This window comes from Macadamia integrifolia, chromosome 6 (assembly GCF_013358625.1).
Source record: "Macadamia integrifolia cultivar HAES 741 chromosome 6, SCU_Mint_v3, whole genome shotgun sequence".
NCBI classification, from domain to species: Eukaryota; Viridiplantae; Streptophyta; class Magnoliopsida; order Proteales; family Proteaceae; genus Macadamia; species Macadamia integrifolia.
In genome coordinates this window covers 39147368-39167665 of record NC_056562.1, presented here as the reverse complement: position 1 = coordinate 39167665, position 20298 = coordinate 39147368, and the positions used below count along the sequence as shown (strand labels likewise).

At 37.4% G+C, this 20298-nt stretch overlaps 2 protein-coding genes across 3 annotated transcripts; both read right to left on the bottom strand.

The window, feature by feature from the left end:
• Positions 1 to 2537: 2537 nt before the first annotated feature.
• Positions 2538 to 7821, bottom strand: LOC122080949 (RNA-binding protein 1-like). Its single transcript, XM_042647849.1, has 7 exons — positions 7626 to 7821; positions 5178 to 5299; positions 4838 to 5075; positions 4685 to 4746; positions 4523 to 4604; positions 3131 to 3251; positions 2538 to 3012 (listed from the first exon to the last, which is right to left on the bottom strand). Exons 1-6 carry the CDS (start codon positions 7711 to 7713, stop codon positions 3148 to 3150), a joined length of 696 nt encoding a protein of 231 aa, XP_042503783.1. The 5' UTR covers positions 7714 to 7821; the 3' UTR covers positions 2538 to 3012; positions 3131 to 3147.
• Positions 7822 to 12140: 4319 nt separating this feature from the next.
• Positions 12141 to 15659, bottom strand: LOC122082855 (RNA-binding protein 1-like). 2 transcript variants are annotated; one of them, XM_042650651.1, is made up of 6 exons: positions 14960 to 15659; positions 14281 to 14408; positions 13938 to 14178; positions 13445 to 13512; positions 13284 to 13353; positions 12141 to 12548 (listed from the first exon to the last, which is right to left on the bottom strand). In XM_042650651.1, the coding sequence occupies exons 1-6, from the start codon at positions 15042 to 15044 to the stop codon at positions 12445 to 12447; spliced, it is 696 nt and encodes a 231-aa protein (XP_042506585.1). In that variant the 5' UTR covers positions 15045 to 15659; the 3' UTR covers positions 12141 to 12444. The 2 variants fall into 2 exon arrangements, with proteins under 2 accessions (XP_042506585.1, XP_042506586.1); XM_042650652.1 differs by having other exon boundaries at positions 14281 to 14402; positions 14960 to 15649.
• Positions 15660 to 20298: the final 4639 nt, after the last annotated feature.

The window sequence follows — 20298 nt, the reverse complement described above, 5'->3', positions numbered from 1 at the left end:
AGCCCAATTGCTGGGTTAAAACGGAGACAGCCAAAGCTGGGAAAGGCTTGCAGATCCAAGACATTAAAGGTTAACCTGAGAAATAGTTAGCTATAGTAAGTGAAGCGAGCCAACGGGCCCTTGGTACTGTCTTCTTTCTCATGTAACTCCTGCAACGATAATTAATTAATCAATTAAGCTATAGCTCTAAACTAAGAGCTCCAGAAGGAGTGAATTGTGAAAGGAAGAGTTGAAGACATTATCTAGAACCGGATAGGACTCGTTAAATTTTTCTATTTCCATCCAAAAAAAAAAAAAAACTCTGCCCTTTTTTCATTTTTTTAATGAAATGATTCTACCCATGACAACTACTATGATCATTCTTTTGGGACAAGGAATCATACAGAAAAGGAAGCTTTTGATCAAAATCAGAACATTGCCTATCGATCCCTATAGTGAAATGTGCCCATTTTTTTCTTCTTTAGAATGAGTGTTTTATGTTATTCCGTACTGTAGTTGTACAATTACTTTGTTTGTATGAAAATTTTCAAGGAAAAATTATAGAATAACACAATCTTGAGTTCTTTTAACAAAACCATCCACTTAATGTTTCAATTAACAGAAATACACAATATTTGTTTTGGGTTTACAAAACTAAATAAAACAGTGTCTCTTCCTCCCTAACCCTCATTTTTTAGACATTTTTTCCCCGCCTTCCCGCCGCCTCACTTCCCTGCAACCCCATCCCCACTGTACCCACCCTTCCTGTCCCACCCCCTCTGTCCTCTCTCTCTCTCTCTCTCTCAAGGACAGAGAGACCCTTCCTGTCCCACCCCCCTCTCTCTCTCTCTCTCTCTCTCTCAAGGACAGAGAGTGAGACAACCCCCTTTCTGCTATGAACATCTTCCTCCTCTCTGTTTTAACCGTAATACCCATGCCATAATTGAATCAACAATTCAAGTCTCTCAATTTGCAGGAATAGGAGTAATCTGTTGACAGCAGTAATGCTTGCTTTAAAAAAATAATAATAATAATAAATAAATAATTGCACAGCACATCATATACATTGACAATTTGCCACAGAGAAGAGCGGAATTCAAATCTGTTAGTCACACGTGGGGAGTGCAGTGAACTATGTTACGAAAGCTTCACCAGCCACCGCTACAACCCCTTTTTTTAGCACCTCCCCCTTAAAAATCTGATCTTGGGTAATCTTATAATTTTCCCTTCTGTTTTTTTATCTGCACTTAACCAATTTTTACCCAAATTCTTTTATTCCCCAATAAAGCAATCTTTTGATCTCCTACAACCTGATTTTTTTAAATGCCTAGATTACCTCTCAATATGACTTTGTTGTGAGATGAAAAAAATAATAATAATAATAATAATTGCGGGGTGAGTAATATCATTAACTACCCATTCTTACACGTGTAAAGACAGGCATTCCAACGACCATTGCGTCTCCTTTCCCTCGTATTACAGCATGCTTAATACCAAACTGTAACATCAGCCTCTGGACTCATGGAACGCTTGGTTCTCAACCTATAAAATGAACAATACTGCTACATGGTTGTAACTCTTAGTCTTGGCCGTAGGTAGGGGGTAAAGCTTTTCCACTCATCGAGAGAGCTTGCATGATAGTTTCAAAAATTCAATTGACCAGCAAGACGGCCATACCCTGCAGCCCACATCCCTCGTCCCCATTTCAACCGTGGGCAGCTTTTGAATACCTGGACTTGTGTGATCCTTTAAAATGCATATGTTACAGCAAAACAATCAGGAAGGAGTAAAGCTCTCGAGGTCATGAATCCCATGACCTGATGAGATTGCACTCCTGGAATAAATTTCAACTGAAAAGAGAGCTTGAAGGGTATTATGCCTGAATCAGGTTCCATGGTTACGAGTCAAGAATAACAAAGCCAATCATGTCTGAAACTCATCATTTCCACATTCAGGAGCTGGGACAGTAAAGTGTGTAATACTAATTATTTGACACCATAAGGGCTGTCAATAAAAAAATCCCTATATAATATACCAACGACTATAACAGTATAACAGTGTCTTAAAACATGTTAAAACATCACAATTGACCTAAAAATGTTTTTGCATCACTTAATAGGCCGTTGCTAATCTTCCTCACAATTTGAAGCAAGTTTCATCCCAACACCAATTTTCGAAAATAATTTAACATATCTCATAGTAATACCAATTTTCCATATGCAACAATATACAATGCCACCAAGCAAGCCGGATGCAAAAACAATTGGCTCATTGCGAGTTCACCAACTAAAGCAGCAAAATGAACCATTTGGCTCATTGCAGATCAACCTTGTTTCAAGCCGATTAAAGATCCATACATGAAAGAGGATGTCTTGCAAATATGTAATTAGTCAAGTAAGAAACAAATTCACATCCAGCAACAGGGAGTATGTTGATCCCGCAAGAGCGCAGCAACAAATAGAATAATCTTCTCTCAATCTATTTCAATATACTCTCATCCATGTATGTAAACAAAGATACCAACAGAACCCTTAAGAATTAATATCTAACAAAGTTAATAAGCCAAACAAAATCAAGCATTGAAAAACCAATCAAACAAAAACTGGTTTTTTAGGACTGTACAAGGGAAATTTTCAACAAGAATTCAAAATATCCTAGCATGATATTGACCATATCGTTTTGCCGATCCAAGTAAAAAGCTTTCCCCCATTTAACTGTCTAAATACTTGAAATCCTGATCTCATAACATAAACAACAGGAAAGATATTGATGCGTCTCAAAACCCTAAAAGATTCATAAACATACATGGTGGCCCAATTAAAAATGCAAGTAGTGCAGCTATCAATTTGTTAGCAGAGTCCTAACGCAGGTAGAGACCACACGCAAAACTCTACCAATTGTCCCTCAGTCTGAAACCTCCTGACCCAAGTTGTTCCTACAGAGAAGTGCGTTCAACAATATCTTGGTGATTCTTTATGCCGAAACGCAGTTGTAACGTCCCTCATGATTGAAACTCCCCGATTCAAGTGGATCCTACAGAGAATTGTCCGTTCAACGATTTCAGTGCGATTACATTCGGTAGGACAGTGGTTCAGTAGATTTTACGCTGACGAATAAGAAGGTTCTGAGTGCAAACAAAGTAGCATGTCACCTGTAAAACCGCACTATTCAACGCCTGCCACGAGGGCCACCACCTGACCTCGGACCAGGATAACGAGCAAACTGTAGCCTTAAATCGGCTGAATTCCGGTCATGCTCATCAAATTTATAACCTGCAAAATCGAATTGGACAGTCTTACCCTGCGCATGTGACTCTTCAGACGGAATAGAAGGCGCATCAAAATACACAGATGATACAGACGCGTTATTATCGAACTAATCTGCACATAAAACCCACCAAACTTGCCAAGCACCACTAGGTTCTAAAAAGGGCAACCCAGTGCACAAGCACCACTAGGTTCTAATACAACTAAATTGCAAGTGCCGAATACACAAAACCATGTTCTCATCCCAGTCCCCTCATATCTATGCTCATAACATGTTAACAACTTTACCGCTCCAGCGTGGCAATGGTATTGGGAAAGCAAGCCTACTGCCTCCATTAGTTGAGTTACCATGTTAAAGGTTTTAGGTTTCCTCACCATAGTTATGCACTTTACCCCGCTTAATGGTTGGCTTCCATCATGTTGTTGATCACGTTGTATAACACAAATTGTGGAAGAATGTAATATGGTAGAAAGCTAGGGTTATACCTGGCTATTACTAATGGTAAATGGGGAAGAGGTAAAGTAGAAGATGGAAACAAAGAAAGAGAAAGTAAGGGTCAAAAAGGAAAAGGCTGATGAAGCAAGCAACAAGCTCTTCACAAAAAATCGCATCCCACTCCTTGAGTAACGGTTGTTTTCAGGAGCAATGATGAGCCTAAATTGGCTATAAAGCCATCTTCGGTTGTTTCGTTTAAGGTTAGTTAGATAAAACTACATATATAGGATGATGTACTTCACACTATTCGAACGTTTGAGATATTCTATACTACATAACATGGAAATGCCAGAAGATGTCCTGATGTACAGAATTGTACTGTTCATCCACTATTACTAAATACAAGAGAATCAGAACCACCCACTGGCTTATCTTAGAATTAATCTCAGTGCTACCAGGCATTCAGATTTCGACACTATGTTTCACCATTATCAGAACATGGCCTACTAATATATGGTAAACCATGTCACCATAACTCTTAAGGGAAACCAATCAACAAATAATGAAAAATAAATTGTAAGAAGTGTCATACCATGTAGCTGAGGAAAGCAAAAGTCCCAAAAGCATAGTCAGTATAAACTAAAAAAAAAAGTAGATTTTTTCAAGCAAATGTTGCAATAAAGCTCACTTTCATATCAGATACGATTAGAATCAGTAATATAACTACTTATGTTGCTAGATTCAAGACGAGACATTAGGGAGAAACGGAAAAATAGACATGTGATTACATATAGAGCCAAGATTTCCAAAACTTGAAGTAGGATTAGCATGTCATGATCACCTTGCAAGGCATCTAATGCAGTTGCTGCCTGGGCTGGAGTTGCAAAATCAACAAAGCAGAGGACAAGCGGCTCTCCACCAGGCTGAAAAAATAGAAGAATGTAAAGCGACGTACCACAGACTGCAAATTAATGACTCAACACAGTCAAACAATTAAACTTACATGTCTAGAGTCCTTGCTTACAAGTCTTACTTCTCTAAATCCTACAAAAGGACGAAAAATGTCTGCATATTCGAGTAAAGGAACAATAACAGAATACAAAACCAGAGGAAGTGCAAAACTAGAAGACAGATAATGTTGCTAATAGAAGGATACGGGAAACTTCCCTGCGTGTACAGTCTGCAGGCAAGCCCTCTACAAAAAGAGTGTTTGAAGCATCTGGGGGGAGAGGCATCTCAGGTCGTCCACCACCAAACCCCATGTTCCGGCTTTTTACAGCCATGCCTGGGTCCATGCCCCCAACAGCCATCATACGTGGATCATCAACAGGACGGCTGGTTATTCCCCCACTCATTGGTCTGCCAGATTCCCCACCGCCATAAGATGACATTTGCTGGAAATTTTTTTCACCAACCTATCAGCCCCTCACATATCACTAGATTCAAAATGACAATTCAAAAGCATAAAATCTCCAACATTTGTGTGCATTATATACCGCTTGGCGCAGGTAACGATCAAAGGATGCTCCAATGGATTCATTATCTCTCACAACACGGGGTGCACCTCTTTCATCTTCACGAGGAAAATAACTGGGAAATTCATGGCTGCCAGCGACATCTGCAAGTTCCACAGATGTGATTCAGAATACCACAAAAATTAAGAAAATCGTACGCAAGATGCTGCAACTAAAACCCGGTTCGGATCACTTATGGACCCACCCAACAAATGAATAACTCAATTGAAATGTGTAACAGCAATCCCATAAATAGTTGGAAGTTAAAACCATAAGAGAAGGGAACAAAATGGGAAGGTAAAGTATAAGGTAGGAGGGGTAAACTTGGAACTGAAAACAAAATAAGGATAAAGTTGAATTAACCTAAAGGAGGGGTATTTTCAGGTATACATAATTAAGAGTATCGAAAGACCCCCACACATTAGGTTGTCTTCAACCTCACGACAGCCAGAACCAGAGGAAAATGGTTTGTCTTTCTGATGAGATTACTCTCTCCAATCACACTCAATAAAGATGAAAACTTGAGGTTCTCTTGCTGGCCCTTAGAACACTTGAATCATCACAAAGAACAAACCAACTTGCATCTAAGAAATTAATAAATGATTCCTGAAATAGATCAGGCGGTAGATGAAGAACCAGACCTGTATTCACTTTATAACCCACAGCAGGGGTCAATTTCATATCTAAGTTTCTAAGTTCGAATCTCCCTACAATAATGAACCAACACCCAGAACATTATGAAGAAACGAGAAGAGCGGAGGGAGATCTATCAATTTCTATGGGTCACCAAAACCCACTTTGGAACAGGATAGCAGGAAAGAACGTGAAACAATCCAACAGAAAAGGAAGAATAAAAGAGAGAAAGACAAGAGTTATAACGGAGGGAGAAAGGAAGAAGAAGAATAGAAGAAGGGGTCTCACTAGGATGGGAAAAAAGAGGGAAGAAGAGAGGGGTGGGGGAGAGCTCGCACAAACACCAACAGCACGCAGGCTCTCAAACCAAAATACTCAACTCATTCCTTCAATGTGCCCAATGAATTGGGTTTCAAGCATATCAATAAGAAAATAAACTCCTAAGAAATAGTAACTCATAAACTAGGAAACTATAATAATCTCAAATAGGTAATCTACCCAAATAAAAAGAAAGATTACAATATTATTCTCAAAATAAAGCAAAGTTGTTCTACTGGACGATTACCAAACTTGGACCTGGTTCTTGGCCAGGGTTCTCATGCGGGTTCAACCCAATCCAAGCCAAACTACTGCTCCTGCATCACATGGGCCTAGGAATAGAGATAGAGTTTTTCTTTTTTCCTTTTTTTACCTGAGAGAGAGAGAGCTAGCATCGATAGACATGCTTCTACGAGGATGTGAACTAAAATGCAGAAGATATAAAAATTTCATAACATTGGGTACAATTAAACAAATCAAAATTACATCACCAAAGCTAAAACAGTAAAAATTTACCCCCAAAGATGAACAATGAAGAGAAACAAGTAAATCTAATCTGCAAAGTCAAACCCTTTCAATACCCATAACCCAATATATTAGAAGCAACCAACTGCCTGAAACTGAACCTAACTCCAAAGTGAAACAAAAGCTTCAGAAATGCAGCCAAACTCATTTGCATAAGAAACCAAACCATTATTTGCAAAAGAAGTTGATAATCACAATAAAAAAATGCAGGAAAATAACATGAGATGGATAATGACCACTTCCAGCAATTCATTCAGAATGTTAACACTACTTGCTTGTAGATGCAAAATTGTGAGTCAGTGACCCAAACAAAAGAAAAACTTGAGAGGACAAACATAAGAGTTTAAACAACAAGAACGTATTAGAAGAAGCCTTCCTAGGAACCAAAGAGATGAATAAGTATACCGACAACTTCGAAGGATTATTACCAAAGCTTTAATATCCAATACAACCGGTAAACCTAACACCCTTGAGAAAGGAAAATGAAATTCAGAATATAAGCATCCGTGTCCATCAATCCTCGTTCCCCACACTAACCAAATAGGAAATCCATTTATGAATACGCTACAAACCTACAACAGAAGGGATTTGAGATTTGACCAGTCACGTACCCTAACTTGAAAGAAAACATGTAAAGCTTGACATAAACAGTAAACTAGAAGAAGAACAACGGGATCGACAATTCTAAGCTAAACCGTTCGTCGAAAATCGAAAACAGATTACATAGAGAAAACTGAAAATTAGAAAACAGGGAGCTTTCCCGCTTTCCCGCAACCAAACATTAAAGGTCACTGGAGACACAAACAGACTCCATTCCAAAAGTTTCAATCTCTGAAACCCTAACACACCCATGCACCCAATGCGAAGATCATGAACAATTTTACGAAAAACAAATGTCCAGCCTGAAATCTAAAAACAAATCCATGATGGAAGATGAGTGCAGGAGAAGGTTACCATAGTCGGAGCGAGAACGTTTTCCGGCGAAAGAAGGAGGCATATGAGTCTGCTTTGCGTCTCCGTACCTCCAATAACCATCCGCCATTGCCACGAACGATGTGAAAACAGCGGAGGAATACGAACAGAGAGAAAAATTGCAGTTGAAGCGATATAGAGATCACAACCTCAGAACAAATGCACAGAGAGCATATATATATATATATATATATATGTGTGTGTGTGTGTGTGTGTGTGTGTGTGTGTGTGTGTGTTTGTGAGAGAGAGAGATGAGCGAGTGTAATGTGAGCGGTTATGACTTAAAAATGACTTTGGGTGGGCAAATAAAGATTCGCAAGAACGGAAACCTCAGATTCGTAAGAACACTTCACGCCCCATCGGCCGGGTTTTTTTTTAAAAAAAATACTGTTTAAGTGGACCGAATAATTCGGTTTCGAATTATTCGCGTTTTATATCCACTTTTGAAAAAATCGTGAATTTTATTGAATTTTATTTTTAATTCGGATTCGGTCAGAATTTTATCAAAAATTCAGAAAAATTCAGTTCGGCCGAATAATTCACGAATTATTCAGCCGAATTGATAAGCTTTTTTGACCGAATCCTTAAATTAATCAATCGAATTATTCCGAATAATTCTCGAATCCGAATTTGCTAACTATGATCGACCCACGCCTTCGGCACTTGACTCCTTGGTGTGGATTGCACATCCTCTATATCGAGCGGTGAGATACGGTGAATATTGGACGGCTGGAAGCATCTGAGTATGCAAATTTCAAGAGTCTTCCAACTATCCGACACTCTAGGAGCGTCAATCGGTTGAGCTTAATTGAGCTTGATCATTTGAAAGTCCTGCACCATGAACGCCGGTTTAAGTTAACATGCCTAGCTTTGGGGGGCATGATACGATTTATAATCGGGTTGGTCGGTGTCAGGCTTTAATTCCTTAAACGGGTTTCAATGAGGCCTTAACCAGGCTACGGACTAAATGGGTTTTAAATATGCCTACCTTAAAATTTTTTTTCTTAAGTTGATTGAATGCCTAGAAATATGTGAGACAAATTTTTAATTAAAAAAAGAAATGATATGAGATTATGATTGTTCTTACAAAGAAAAATAAGAGATTATGACATTTACAACTTACAAACTAAAATTTAATTAAGTCAAATCCATAAATGTGTCGGTTCCGTTGGGCGCCCGATAGACTAGCTACTTGCACCTTGAATGTCGGTTTAATAAAACACATTTATTAATTTGGTCGGTCTAGGTCAAGCCTACTGGTGCGGGCTTAGAATTGACACCCTCACGATACTCACTGCACTAATGTAACAACTGCAGATAATTTTCAAACCCTTGTGCTAATATAATACATAACTGGTGGAAGGACCACAATTCTCATCATTCCAGTGTCTTTTTGGATTGCCTTTGTTGTTATAGATGTGATAGTGCACGAAGTACAAGTAGCAAATTAGAGAGGGAAGACTCTGGGATCTACCGTCTGATGCGCACCGAGAGCACTGGGGCATTGAAGAGGATCAGTGTTCGGGACTAATTGTTCATTTTTTATTTTTATGTGAACTCCACTAATATTTGTAAATATAAGATGGATGATGATTGAAATATCTATAAATATTTTTTTCTACTCATGAAATTGATCAAGTGAATCACTAGCTGCTTTTACCAAAAGAAAAAAAAGAATCACTAGCTGCTAAGGCAATCATTATTTATATTGGAACAAGTACTAAACCCTAAAATTCCTTACACCATGAAGAGCTTTAATAGTTATCATTTGGTGACCTAAAACTACTTTTAAATAAATCATATATTCAAAGCATATTTAAGTTCACGGCTAAACGATGTAAATGTATTGTCAGGTCGATCCTTTTTTTTCTTCTAAGAATCAGCAAATGTAAATTAATGTAAATTGGAAAAAAAAAAAAAAAAAAGAGGTTTGTACAAGGGAAAAGGTCTAGGAAATCCTAGACTGTATACAAGCGAGAAAACACAATTCCTTGATCCTCCACCTACACCATTGGCATCAGCAAAAACCACATAGCCTGGATGGTTAACCAATCATTCAACACCTGAGTCACTGTAGTTTTTTTTTGACAAAATCTCAGCTAAATTGACTTCTCTTTAACAATGGATTACTTTATAAACAATGGAAAAAAAGATAATCAAAAAAAAAAAAAAAAAAAAAAAAAATCCAAAGGATGGACCGATGGACTAATGTAAAATAAAAGTGACCATAGTCACTGAGTCGCACTCAACCAGTATATGACCAACTCCCATCTCCTTAGCTTTTTTCACACAAATAAAGATATCATGAAATTATGCAATAAAATTTACCGTGCCCCAAGAGAGTGAGCGAAGCAACCCATAGAAGCCCCAAATGAGTCCCTAAAAACACCATTTGCTTTTGCCAAACCCAAGTTTTCAAGAGAACAAGCATAACAATCAGAAAATAAACTCCAAAAAAATGGTAACTCATAAACTGGGAAACTTAAAATAAACTCAAATATGCAAACCCACCAAGTTAATTTTTTTAGGGGGGGGGGGGGGGGGGGGGGGGGAGGGTGAGGGGAGAGTGCTAGTGTAACTTTTGTGGTCAGCTCAGAAAACTTTTACTCATATTTTTAAATATATAATATGGATAAGTTGACGATTGGAATATCTATAAATATTTTTTAACTCATGAAATTTATCAAGTGAATCACCTGTAGCCACTTGTTTATATCAGAACCATTATTAAACCCTAATTATTCCAATTTCTAAGAGTTTCCTAGTGAAAATCTGACAACTAAAATTCCTTGCATCACGGAGAGCTTTAACAGTTGCCATTTGGTGGCTTAAAACTTCTTTAAGTAGATCATACGTTTAATACATATTGAAGTTCACGCTTGAACTGTGTAAATATGTTTTCAAATCAATCCTCTATTTTTCAGATAGATCGCAAATATAAAATTTGACACCGGGGAAAAAGTAAGTAAATACTAACACCTAAAATTCCTCGCACCATGGAGAGCTATAACAGTTGCCATTTGGTGGTTTGAAATTTATTTAAGTATATCCTATATCTAATACGTATTTTAGTTCACGCCTAAATCATGTAAATATGTTGCCACATCAAACCTCTACTTGTCGGATAGATCGCAAATACAAAATCGGACACCTGTCAAAAAGCTTTGAGTTCATAGATACATATACAAAATTGACCACTTGGCAAAAAGCCGGTAAATACTAACACGTGAAAATTCTTCACATCATGGAGAGCTTTAATAGTTATCATTTGGCTGTTTAAATTTCACGCCTAAACTATATAAATATGTTGCCACATCAAACCTCTATTTGTCGGATAGATTGCAGATACAAAATTGGACATTTGTCAAAAAGCTAGGAGTTCACATATACAAAATTGACCACATTTTCCACGATATATAAATATATATATATATATATATTTACCACTTGGCAAAAAAGCTAGTAAATACTAACATCTAAAATTCCTTGCACCATGGAGAGCTTTGATAGTTTCCATTTGGCGGTTTAAAATTTATTTATGTATATTGTATATCTAATATGTATTTAAGTTCACGTATAAAATGTGTAAATATGTTGCTATGTCAAACCTCTATTTGTCAGATAGTTCGCAAATACAAAATTGGACACCTATCCAAAAGCTAAGAATTCACATATACAAAATGGACTACTTGGCAAGCTAGTAAACACTAACACCTAAACATTCTTTTTTTCTCCAATAAAGCAAACTTTCACCTCTCCTACTCCCCTGATTATTTAAAGGGGGAAATGAACGCTCCCTAGTCATGTGGTCCCTATACCCAGACGCAGCTTGCGGCAAAATGACACCACCACCCCTATGAAACCCAAAAAACCACCCCTTATATAGCCATGTGCATCCCATCATGGCCCCTCGTCGGCACAAAGGCTGCACGACCAGGGAACGTTCCATTCCCCATATTTAAAATGCCCAGATTACCTCTCAATTATGGATGATAAAATAATTTTTAATTATGGTGAGTAATACCATTAATTACCCGTTCTAACACGTGCAAAGGGGGAAAATACTAAATACTAATATTGCTTCCTGATTATTATCAATTCAAGAGCGATACTAGGAAAATGCTAGGACCAGCTGCACTACCTATCCCCTTGAGACCCGCCCATCTCTTCATAAGCATGTGAAAATCCAATCAACAAAAACTGGTTTTTTAGGACTGCATGAGGGAAAGTTGTAGAAACGCAACCTTAAAATGATGCAGAAGATAATGGAAAAACAGAACAAACAATGCACACGGATTTTACGAGATTCGGCAAGGTTTTCTATGTCCCCGGTGAGATGAGATCTTGCTTCACTATCAATGGAGAATAGGGTTACAACGCTCGTTCTCACACCTCTTAGTATTGCTTGCATTATAGAGAAAGAAACCCTCTAGGTTAAACTGTGATGGAATACAAGACATCGTACACCGACAAAAGCATCAACAAAGATCCAAAATATAGAAAACAAGCAACTCCTAGCATGATGTTGACCATATTCCATTCAATTGTCTCATTAATTGAAATTCTGATTCATAAAATAAACAAAAGGGGAGATATTGTTAAGTCCCAAACTCTAAAAGACTCAAAAACTTAAATGATTACCCAATTAAAATGCAAGTAGTGCAGCTATCAACTTGTTAGCAAAGTCCTAGCGCAGGCAGAAACCTCACGAAAAACTCTACCAATTGTTCCTCAGTCGTAGACCTCCTGACCCAAGTGGTTCCTCCACAGAAGTGCCCGTTCAACTGGAAACCCGCACTATTCAACGCTTTCCACAAGGCCCACCAACTGACCTCAGATCAGGATGATGAGCAAATTCTACCCTTAAATTGCCTGAATTCTGGTCATGCACATCAAATTTGTAACCTGTGAAATCGAATTGGACAATCATACCCTGCGTATTTGATTCTTTGAACAAAATAGAAGGTGCATCAAAATACACAGATGGTACAAGACATGTTATAATGGGTGAAGAGACGTTCCCTTCACCCATCTTCTTTATAACTCTCTTTCTTCATGTTGGACTAAAGAAGAAGGGACGAGGGGCTTGGATTTCTAATTGCAGATCAAATGACTACTTTTCCCGTCCATATTGGAACTTTAAGCATGCACTCATTAAAGTTCAACAAAAAATAATTGAAAATCAATTTTGCCAAAACACATAAATGACTCTTGATCTCTTTTTGGTTTTTGTGTTATCTCAAATTTTTTTTTTTTTTTTTGGTTAAAATAGAAACAAGCTCCATAAATGTTATCAAATGCAATCAAAACCGTTTTTTTGAACAAAAATATAAAAGAAAAATGATACCAAAGAGAGCCTTAATTCTTTAGTACAACCAATCAATAAATAATGAAAAATAAATTATAAGAAGTTTCATACCATGTAGCTGAGGGAAGCAAAAGTCCCAAAAGCACAGTTAAATATAAACTATAAAGAATAGTAGATTTTTTCAAGCCAAAATTTGCAATAAAACTCACTTTCATACCAAATACATTAGAATATAATTACCGATGTGGCTAGATTTAAGAAAACAGACATAAACATATGGAGCCAAGATTCCCAAAACTTAAAAGGAAGTAGGATTAGCATGTCATGTTCACCTTGCAAGGCATGTATTACCCTCGCTGCCTGGGCTGGAGTTGCAAAATCAACAAAGCAAAGGACAAGCGACTGTCCTCCAGGACGAAAAAAATATTAGTATGTGAAGAGACATATCACAGACTGCAGAATAATGACTCAACGCAGCAATCAATTAACTTACATGTCTAGATTTATATTTCTTGGTTACAATTCTTACTTCTTTAAATCCTGCAAATGGGCGAAAAATATCTGCCATATCCGAGTAAAGGAACAATAACAGAATATAAAACCAAAAGAAGTAAGTGTCAGAGTTTTAAGTTTTAAAACAACTAGTCTTTTCTTTTGTTCAAGTTCTTTGTTACTAGTGAAGCATGTGAAGACCGTGGCCGGGGTCGAGGTACAGGTCTGGATCCTCCCCTTACTTTTTAGTTAAATGTTAGGGGCTCTTTAGCACCCTTCTGTACTTGAATATGAAACTTTCTATGATTCAAATATTGTACTTGATCTCTACAACAGACAAGGCTACATCTCAAGGTCAGTGCATCATCTAATCTCAAGGTCAGTGCATCATCTACCGTTCATTACAGATAAGTCTAACACTATGTATTTAATTATTCTTTTACAACAACAAGTGCAAAACTAGGAGACAGAGAATGTTAATAATAGAAGGATACGGGAAACTTCCCTGCGGGTACAGTCTTTAGGCAAGCCCTCCACAAACAGAGTGTTTGAAGCACCAGGGGGGAGAGGCATCTCAAGTCTTCCATGGCCAAACCCCATGTTCTGGCTTTTTCCAGCCATGCCGAGCTCCATGCCCCCACCATTCATCATCATATGTGGATCATCAACAGGATGACTGATTATCTCCCCACTCATTGGACTATTAGTTACTTCACGACCATACGATGGCATTCTCTGGAATTTTTTTCATCAAACCATTAACCTCTCAAACATCATTAGATTCAAAATGACAATTCAGAAGCATAAAATGATCTAATATTTGTGTGCACTATATACCACTTGGCGAAGGTAACGATCATAGGATGCTCCGATGGTTTCGACGTTTATTACAACACGAGGTGGACCTCTTTCATCTTCACGAGGGAAATAACTAGGAAATTCATCACTTCCAGGGAACTCTGCAACTTCCACAGATGTGATTCAGAATATGAGATCCCTCTTTGGGCTGACCCAAAGAAAGGGGATGGATCCCTAAATCCAGACAAACCTTTTTTTTTTTTAATACGTAACTTGTATGTATTAAGGAAAAGAAAAAACATTGAGAAAGACAACTCCTATAACCTTTTTTGGCAGACCAAAAGAATGGACTCTTCTGCAAAAAACTTCTCACTATTGAACCAAGTCAATTACCATAACTTGAAAGAAAACAAGTAAAGCATGCCATAAACAGTAAAGTAGAAGAACAACAACGTGATCAACAATTCTAAGCTGACTTACCATGCATAAGTTGAAAGATAAACAGTAAAGTAGAAGAACAACAACGGGATCTACAATTCCATGCTAAACAAAACAGATTAAATAGAAAAGAAGGTAGCTTTACACAGACTCCATCCCAAAAGTTTCAGTCACTGAAACCTAAAACACCCATGCAGATTAATGATAAAAAATATATCTCCAGCACAGACTGAAATCTAAAAGAAATCCATGATGGAAGATGAGTACAGGAGAAGGTTACCATAGACGGAGCGAGGACGTTTTCCGGCAACAGGAGACATATTAGTCTGGTTTCCGTATCCGTACCTCCAATAATGATCCGCCATTGCCAAGAACGGTTTGAAAACAGCGGAGGAACGAAAGAAACTAAAAAACGAAGGACAGATAACTGAAAGTTACCATGAAATATATAAGAGAGAGAAGATTTGCAGTCGAAGACTGGAAGCACAAATGCACAAGGGTCAAGGAGCATGTGAGAGCTTTGTGAGCGGTTACTGACTTATTAATGTGGGTAACCAACAAGACTCGTAAGATGATTGGTGGGAGGACCACAAATCTCGTCATTTCAGTGTCCAGATTATATGCACTAAGCACACATGCGTTTGGTATTGTTGTTTCTTTGGGTTGTTCTTGTTCTCAACATTGTTAGATGTGGTAGTGTATGTGGTAGTGTATGGAATATAAGGTATGCATTCTTGCAATAGATTCTTTAAAACAAGTTTTGAAGAGCGAAAAATAGGTGAAAATCAGGTTTCATAATGTGTTATAATCTAAACCAGTAACTAGGGGTGTCAAACTTGATTCAATTTGATATAGTTTCGATCGATTTAAATGCATTTTAACTATTGTGACTCAAGTTGCTTCGGAGATAATTGACCATCTGTCGTTAATGCCCAACTCATACATCAAGTAGCCTAAGATAGAGCCCCATATTCAAATTATCAAAGCCTTATTCTCAAAAAGAAATCGTTTCACATGAATATAAATGAGAGGGGAGAGGGGAGAGGTGATAGTGCTAGTGTAACTTCCGTGGTCACCTCTGAGAACTTTTTACCCATATTTTTAAATGTATGATATGGATAATTTGATAATTGGAATATCTATATATATATATATATATATATACTCATGAAATTGATCAAGTGAATCACCGATAGCTACTTGTTTGTATAGAAACCAGTATTAAACCTGATTAGATACTTACTTCGATTTGTAAGAGTTTCTCAGAGAGAACTTGACAACTAGAATTCCTTGCATCATGCAGAGCTTTAATAGTTGTCATTTGATGGTTTCAAACTTCTTTAAGTAGATCGTACATTTAATACTTTTTAAGTTCACGTTTGAGCTGTGTAAATATGTTTCCAAATCAATCTTCTATTTGTCGGATAGATTGTAGATATAAAATTGGACACTTGGTAAATCGCTAGTGAATACTAACACTTAAAATTCCTCGCGTCATGGAGAGCTATAATAGTTGTCATTTGGTCGTTTAAAATTTATTTAAGTATATAATACATCTAATACGTATTTAAGTTCACGCCAAAATCGTGTAAATATGTTGCCACATCAAATGTCTACTTGTTGGATAGATCGCAAATACAAAATTGAACGCTTGTCAAAATGCTAGGAGTTCACATATACAAAATTGGCCACTTAGGCAAAAGCTAGTAAATACTGACACCAAAAATTCCTCGCATCATAAAGAGCTTTAATAGTTGCCATTTGGTGGTTTAAAATTTCTTTAAGTATATCATATATCTATTACACATTTAAGTTCACACCTAAATCGTGTAAATATGTTGCCACATCAAACCTCTATTTGTCAGATAAATTGCAAATACAAAATTAGGCACATGTCAAAAAGCTATGAGTTCATTCACACACACACACACACACACACACACACACACACACACACACACACACACACACACATATATATATATATACACAAAATTGACCACTTAGCAAAAGTTGGTACATACTAACACCTGAAATTCTTCGCACCATGGAGAGCTTTAATATTTGCCATTTGTCGGTTTGAAATCTCACGCCTAAACAATGTAAATATGTTGCCACATCAAACCTCTATTTGTTAGATAGATCGGAGATACAAAATTGGACACCTGTCAAGAAACTGGGAGTTCACATATACAAAATTGACCACCTTTTCCACCAAAAAAAAAAAAGAAGACCAATTGGCAAAAAGCTAGTAAATACTAACACCTAAAATTCCTCGCACCATGGAGATTGGAGAGCTTTAATAGTTTTCATTTGGTGGTTTAAAATTTATTAAGTATATCATATATCTAACACGTATTTAAGTTCATGTATAAACTGTGTAAATATGTTGCCATGTCAAACCTCTATTTGTTTGATAGATTGCAAATACAAAATTGGAAATCTGTCCAAAAGCTAAGGGCCCGTTTGATAACGTTTCAAGAAACGCGTTTTTGCCGTTTCTGTTTCCAGAAACAGAGCAAAAAGCATTTGATAAAACTGTTTCGTTTCACTTATTTTTAGAAATAGAAATAGAAATTTATACTTATTTATGGTTCAAGAAACGACCCAGGAGAAACAAGTTGAACTTGTTTCGCTGTTTCTGGAAACACTTGTGGCCATTTTTTCACTGGTTATTATCGACTTCTAAAAACATGACTTATCAAACACCTTCAATTCCGTTTCTGTTTCTAGAAACAGAAATTTATGTTTCTGCCGTTTCTTGAAATAGAAACGGCAGAAACGTTATCAAACGGACCCTAAGTATTCACATATACAAAATTGACCACTTGACTAAAAGCTAGTAAATACTAACACCTAAAATTCCCTGCACCATGGAGAGCTTTAATAGTTTCCATTTGGTGGTTTAAAATTTATTCAAGTATATTGTATATCTAATATATATTTAAGTTAGCGCCTAAACTGTTGAGCAAATATGTTGCCAAATCAATCATCTATTTGTTGAAAAAGTTTATAGATAAAAAATTGGCCACCTGCCAAAAAGCTAATAAATTCTGACTCGTAAAATTCCTTGGACCATGAAGAGTTCTAAAAGTTGCTATTTGGCAGTTTAAAATTATTTAAGTATATTTTATATTTAACACGTGTTTAAGTTCATGCCTAAATTGCATAGATATTTTTCCATATCAAACCTCTATTTGTTGGGTAAGTTTGAGCAAATAATATAAAATTGGTTACTTGGCAAAATAACCTTCGTAAAAAATAGAACAGAAGACACCATTAGTTAGTAAAACCCTAGTAAGAAACTTATGAACAAAACCCTAGTGCTATGGCGTGTCAGTGATTCAATGATAAAAAAAAAAAAAAAACACTTAGAATTAAAAATATTAATAAGAAATAAGCTGTCTTAAAAAAAAAAAAAAAAAAAAGAGCTGTCTTATTCCATCTATATTTACTCTAATTCTATTTAGAAAGTTTTCACCTATAAAATGAAACTTATGAACCCTTACAATTCGTTCCTAATTCTATTTAGAAAGTTTTCACGTTTAAAATGAAACTTGTGAACCCTTACAATTCGTAAGGAATTTTATTAATTCTCTTAGCAATCCTCTTAATTATCTTCCCATTGAGACCAAGATCATTATCATTTTCATAATTAAGTGGGCCCCATATTCAGCTGGTGGAGAAACTGCTATGCATGGATGCTTTCTATCAAGGAAAATATTTAGGAATATATTTACCCAGCCAGGTTGTCGCAAGGTATTTGTTGCAGCGTTTTCTTCCTTGCAGTAGAAGGTTACTAGTAGATCGCCATGGGCCCCACAATAGCTTTGGTGGAGACTATTTCTATAAGATAATACAGGTGGATGAGATCAAGATTGAAGGCCTAACTAAAGGCTATTGACCAGCTACTGTTTTAGAAAAGAGAGCTTTGGCTTTTGAAGCAGTGTCAAATAGTGGTTGTGAGATGCCGTGAGTGAGAGACCCAAGTCTAAGAGAGACTATGGGCCCGTTTGATAATGTTTTTGTCGTTTATGTGTCAAGAAATGGTAGAAACATAAATTTTCTTTTCTGGGAACAGAAACGGAATTCAAGGTGTTTGATAAAACCTGTTTATGGAAACGTTTTCGCTTCTCTTCTCTACTAACCTCTGCAACTCTCCTCTCCATGAATTTCTTCACCATAGACCCCAAATTCTACTCGTTCTTTGCCTTAATGGGAGCTATATCAGAAGATTTCATTTTGGCAAGCACACGAGACGAATTCTCTGTAGTTGAAGGAGCCGCCTGCTATAGGGATTTCAACGGCGAATTCGGTGTAGCAGAGAACGAAGAGGAGAGCAGAGATACCGGAGGCTAAGAAGGAGAGGACAACAGCTGGTCCGGCTTGGGTGGGGGAAGTGAGGCCCCTGAGTACGAAGATTCCGACTCCCATGACGGAGCCGACGCCGAACCAGAGGATGTCCCACCCTGTGAGGGTCTTCTTCATAGAATGGTAGCGACGATGTTTTCGTTCACTAAACGTCGATCCGTTCCGATGTATTCAGGACTCTTTCGGAGGGTGAGCAGGTTGAGTTTGAGATCGAACGTGGCGATGATGGACGAACGAAGGCTGTAGATGTGATAGGATTGAACGGATCTTAAGTCTCTGATGGTGAAGGTGGTGGACGTGGGTTTTCTGGTGGAAGAGGCAGGTGATCTTACGACAATTATGGTGGTGGGTTTGGTAGTGGGTTTGGGAGAGGATGGAGTGGTGGCGGCGGCAGCAGAGGAAGGAGGTCTGGTGGTGGTTATGGCAATGGCGGTGGTGGTGGTGTTGGCGCGTGCTATAATTGTGAGTAGACCTATCACTGGGAAGAAATCGTCCTTACTGCACCACCAGCATCGGTCATCGGTAGTGGCGGCGCCGCCTGCTTCGGTAGTTCTCACCATTATCGTATCAACTCTGGGCTCTGGACTGGAGAGGTGAGGGTGGTGACTGGTCTAGAGCTGGAGAGAGTTTCGGGGGTTGAGAGAGTTTCGAACATAAAAGTGGTTTCTAGAAACGGAAAAACAAGTATGACTTGTTTCGCCATTTGCGTTTCTAGGAACAGAAATTGATATAAATTTTGATTTATGTTTCTAAAAGCAAAAGAAATGGAATGACTTTATCAAACGCTTTTTAGGCCATTTCTGTTGTTTCTAGGAACAGAAATGGCAGAAATAGCAGAAACGAAACGTTATCATATGGGCCCTACATCTTTCCCATCCCTACTTCTTCTTCTTCTAATATTTTTTTTCTCTATTTTCTGTTGTAATCTCAGTTATATTTTATTGTTTGAAGTGTTGGTTAGTAAAATTGATACTATTAATTGAAGGAATTATGATCATACTGTAGAATTGGTTCTTGTAGAATCAGTTTTACATTAGTTACAACAAAACAATTAGGATGGAGTAAAGCTCCAGAAGGTCATGAATCCCAATATCCCATGACCTGATTAGATTTCACTCCTAGAATAAAATTCAACTGAAAGAGAGAGTTCGAGGGTATTAGCTTGAATCAGGTTCCAAGGTTATGAGTCAAGAATAACAAAGTCAATCAAGTTCCAACTACGAGAAACTCATCATTTCTACAGTCAAG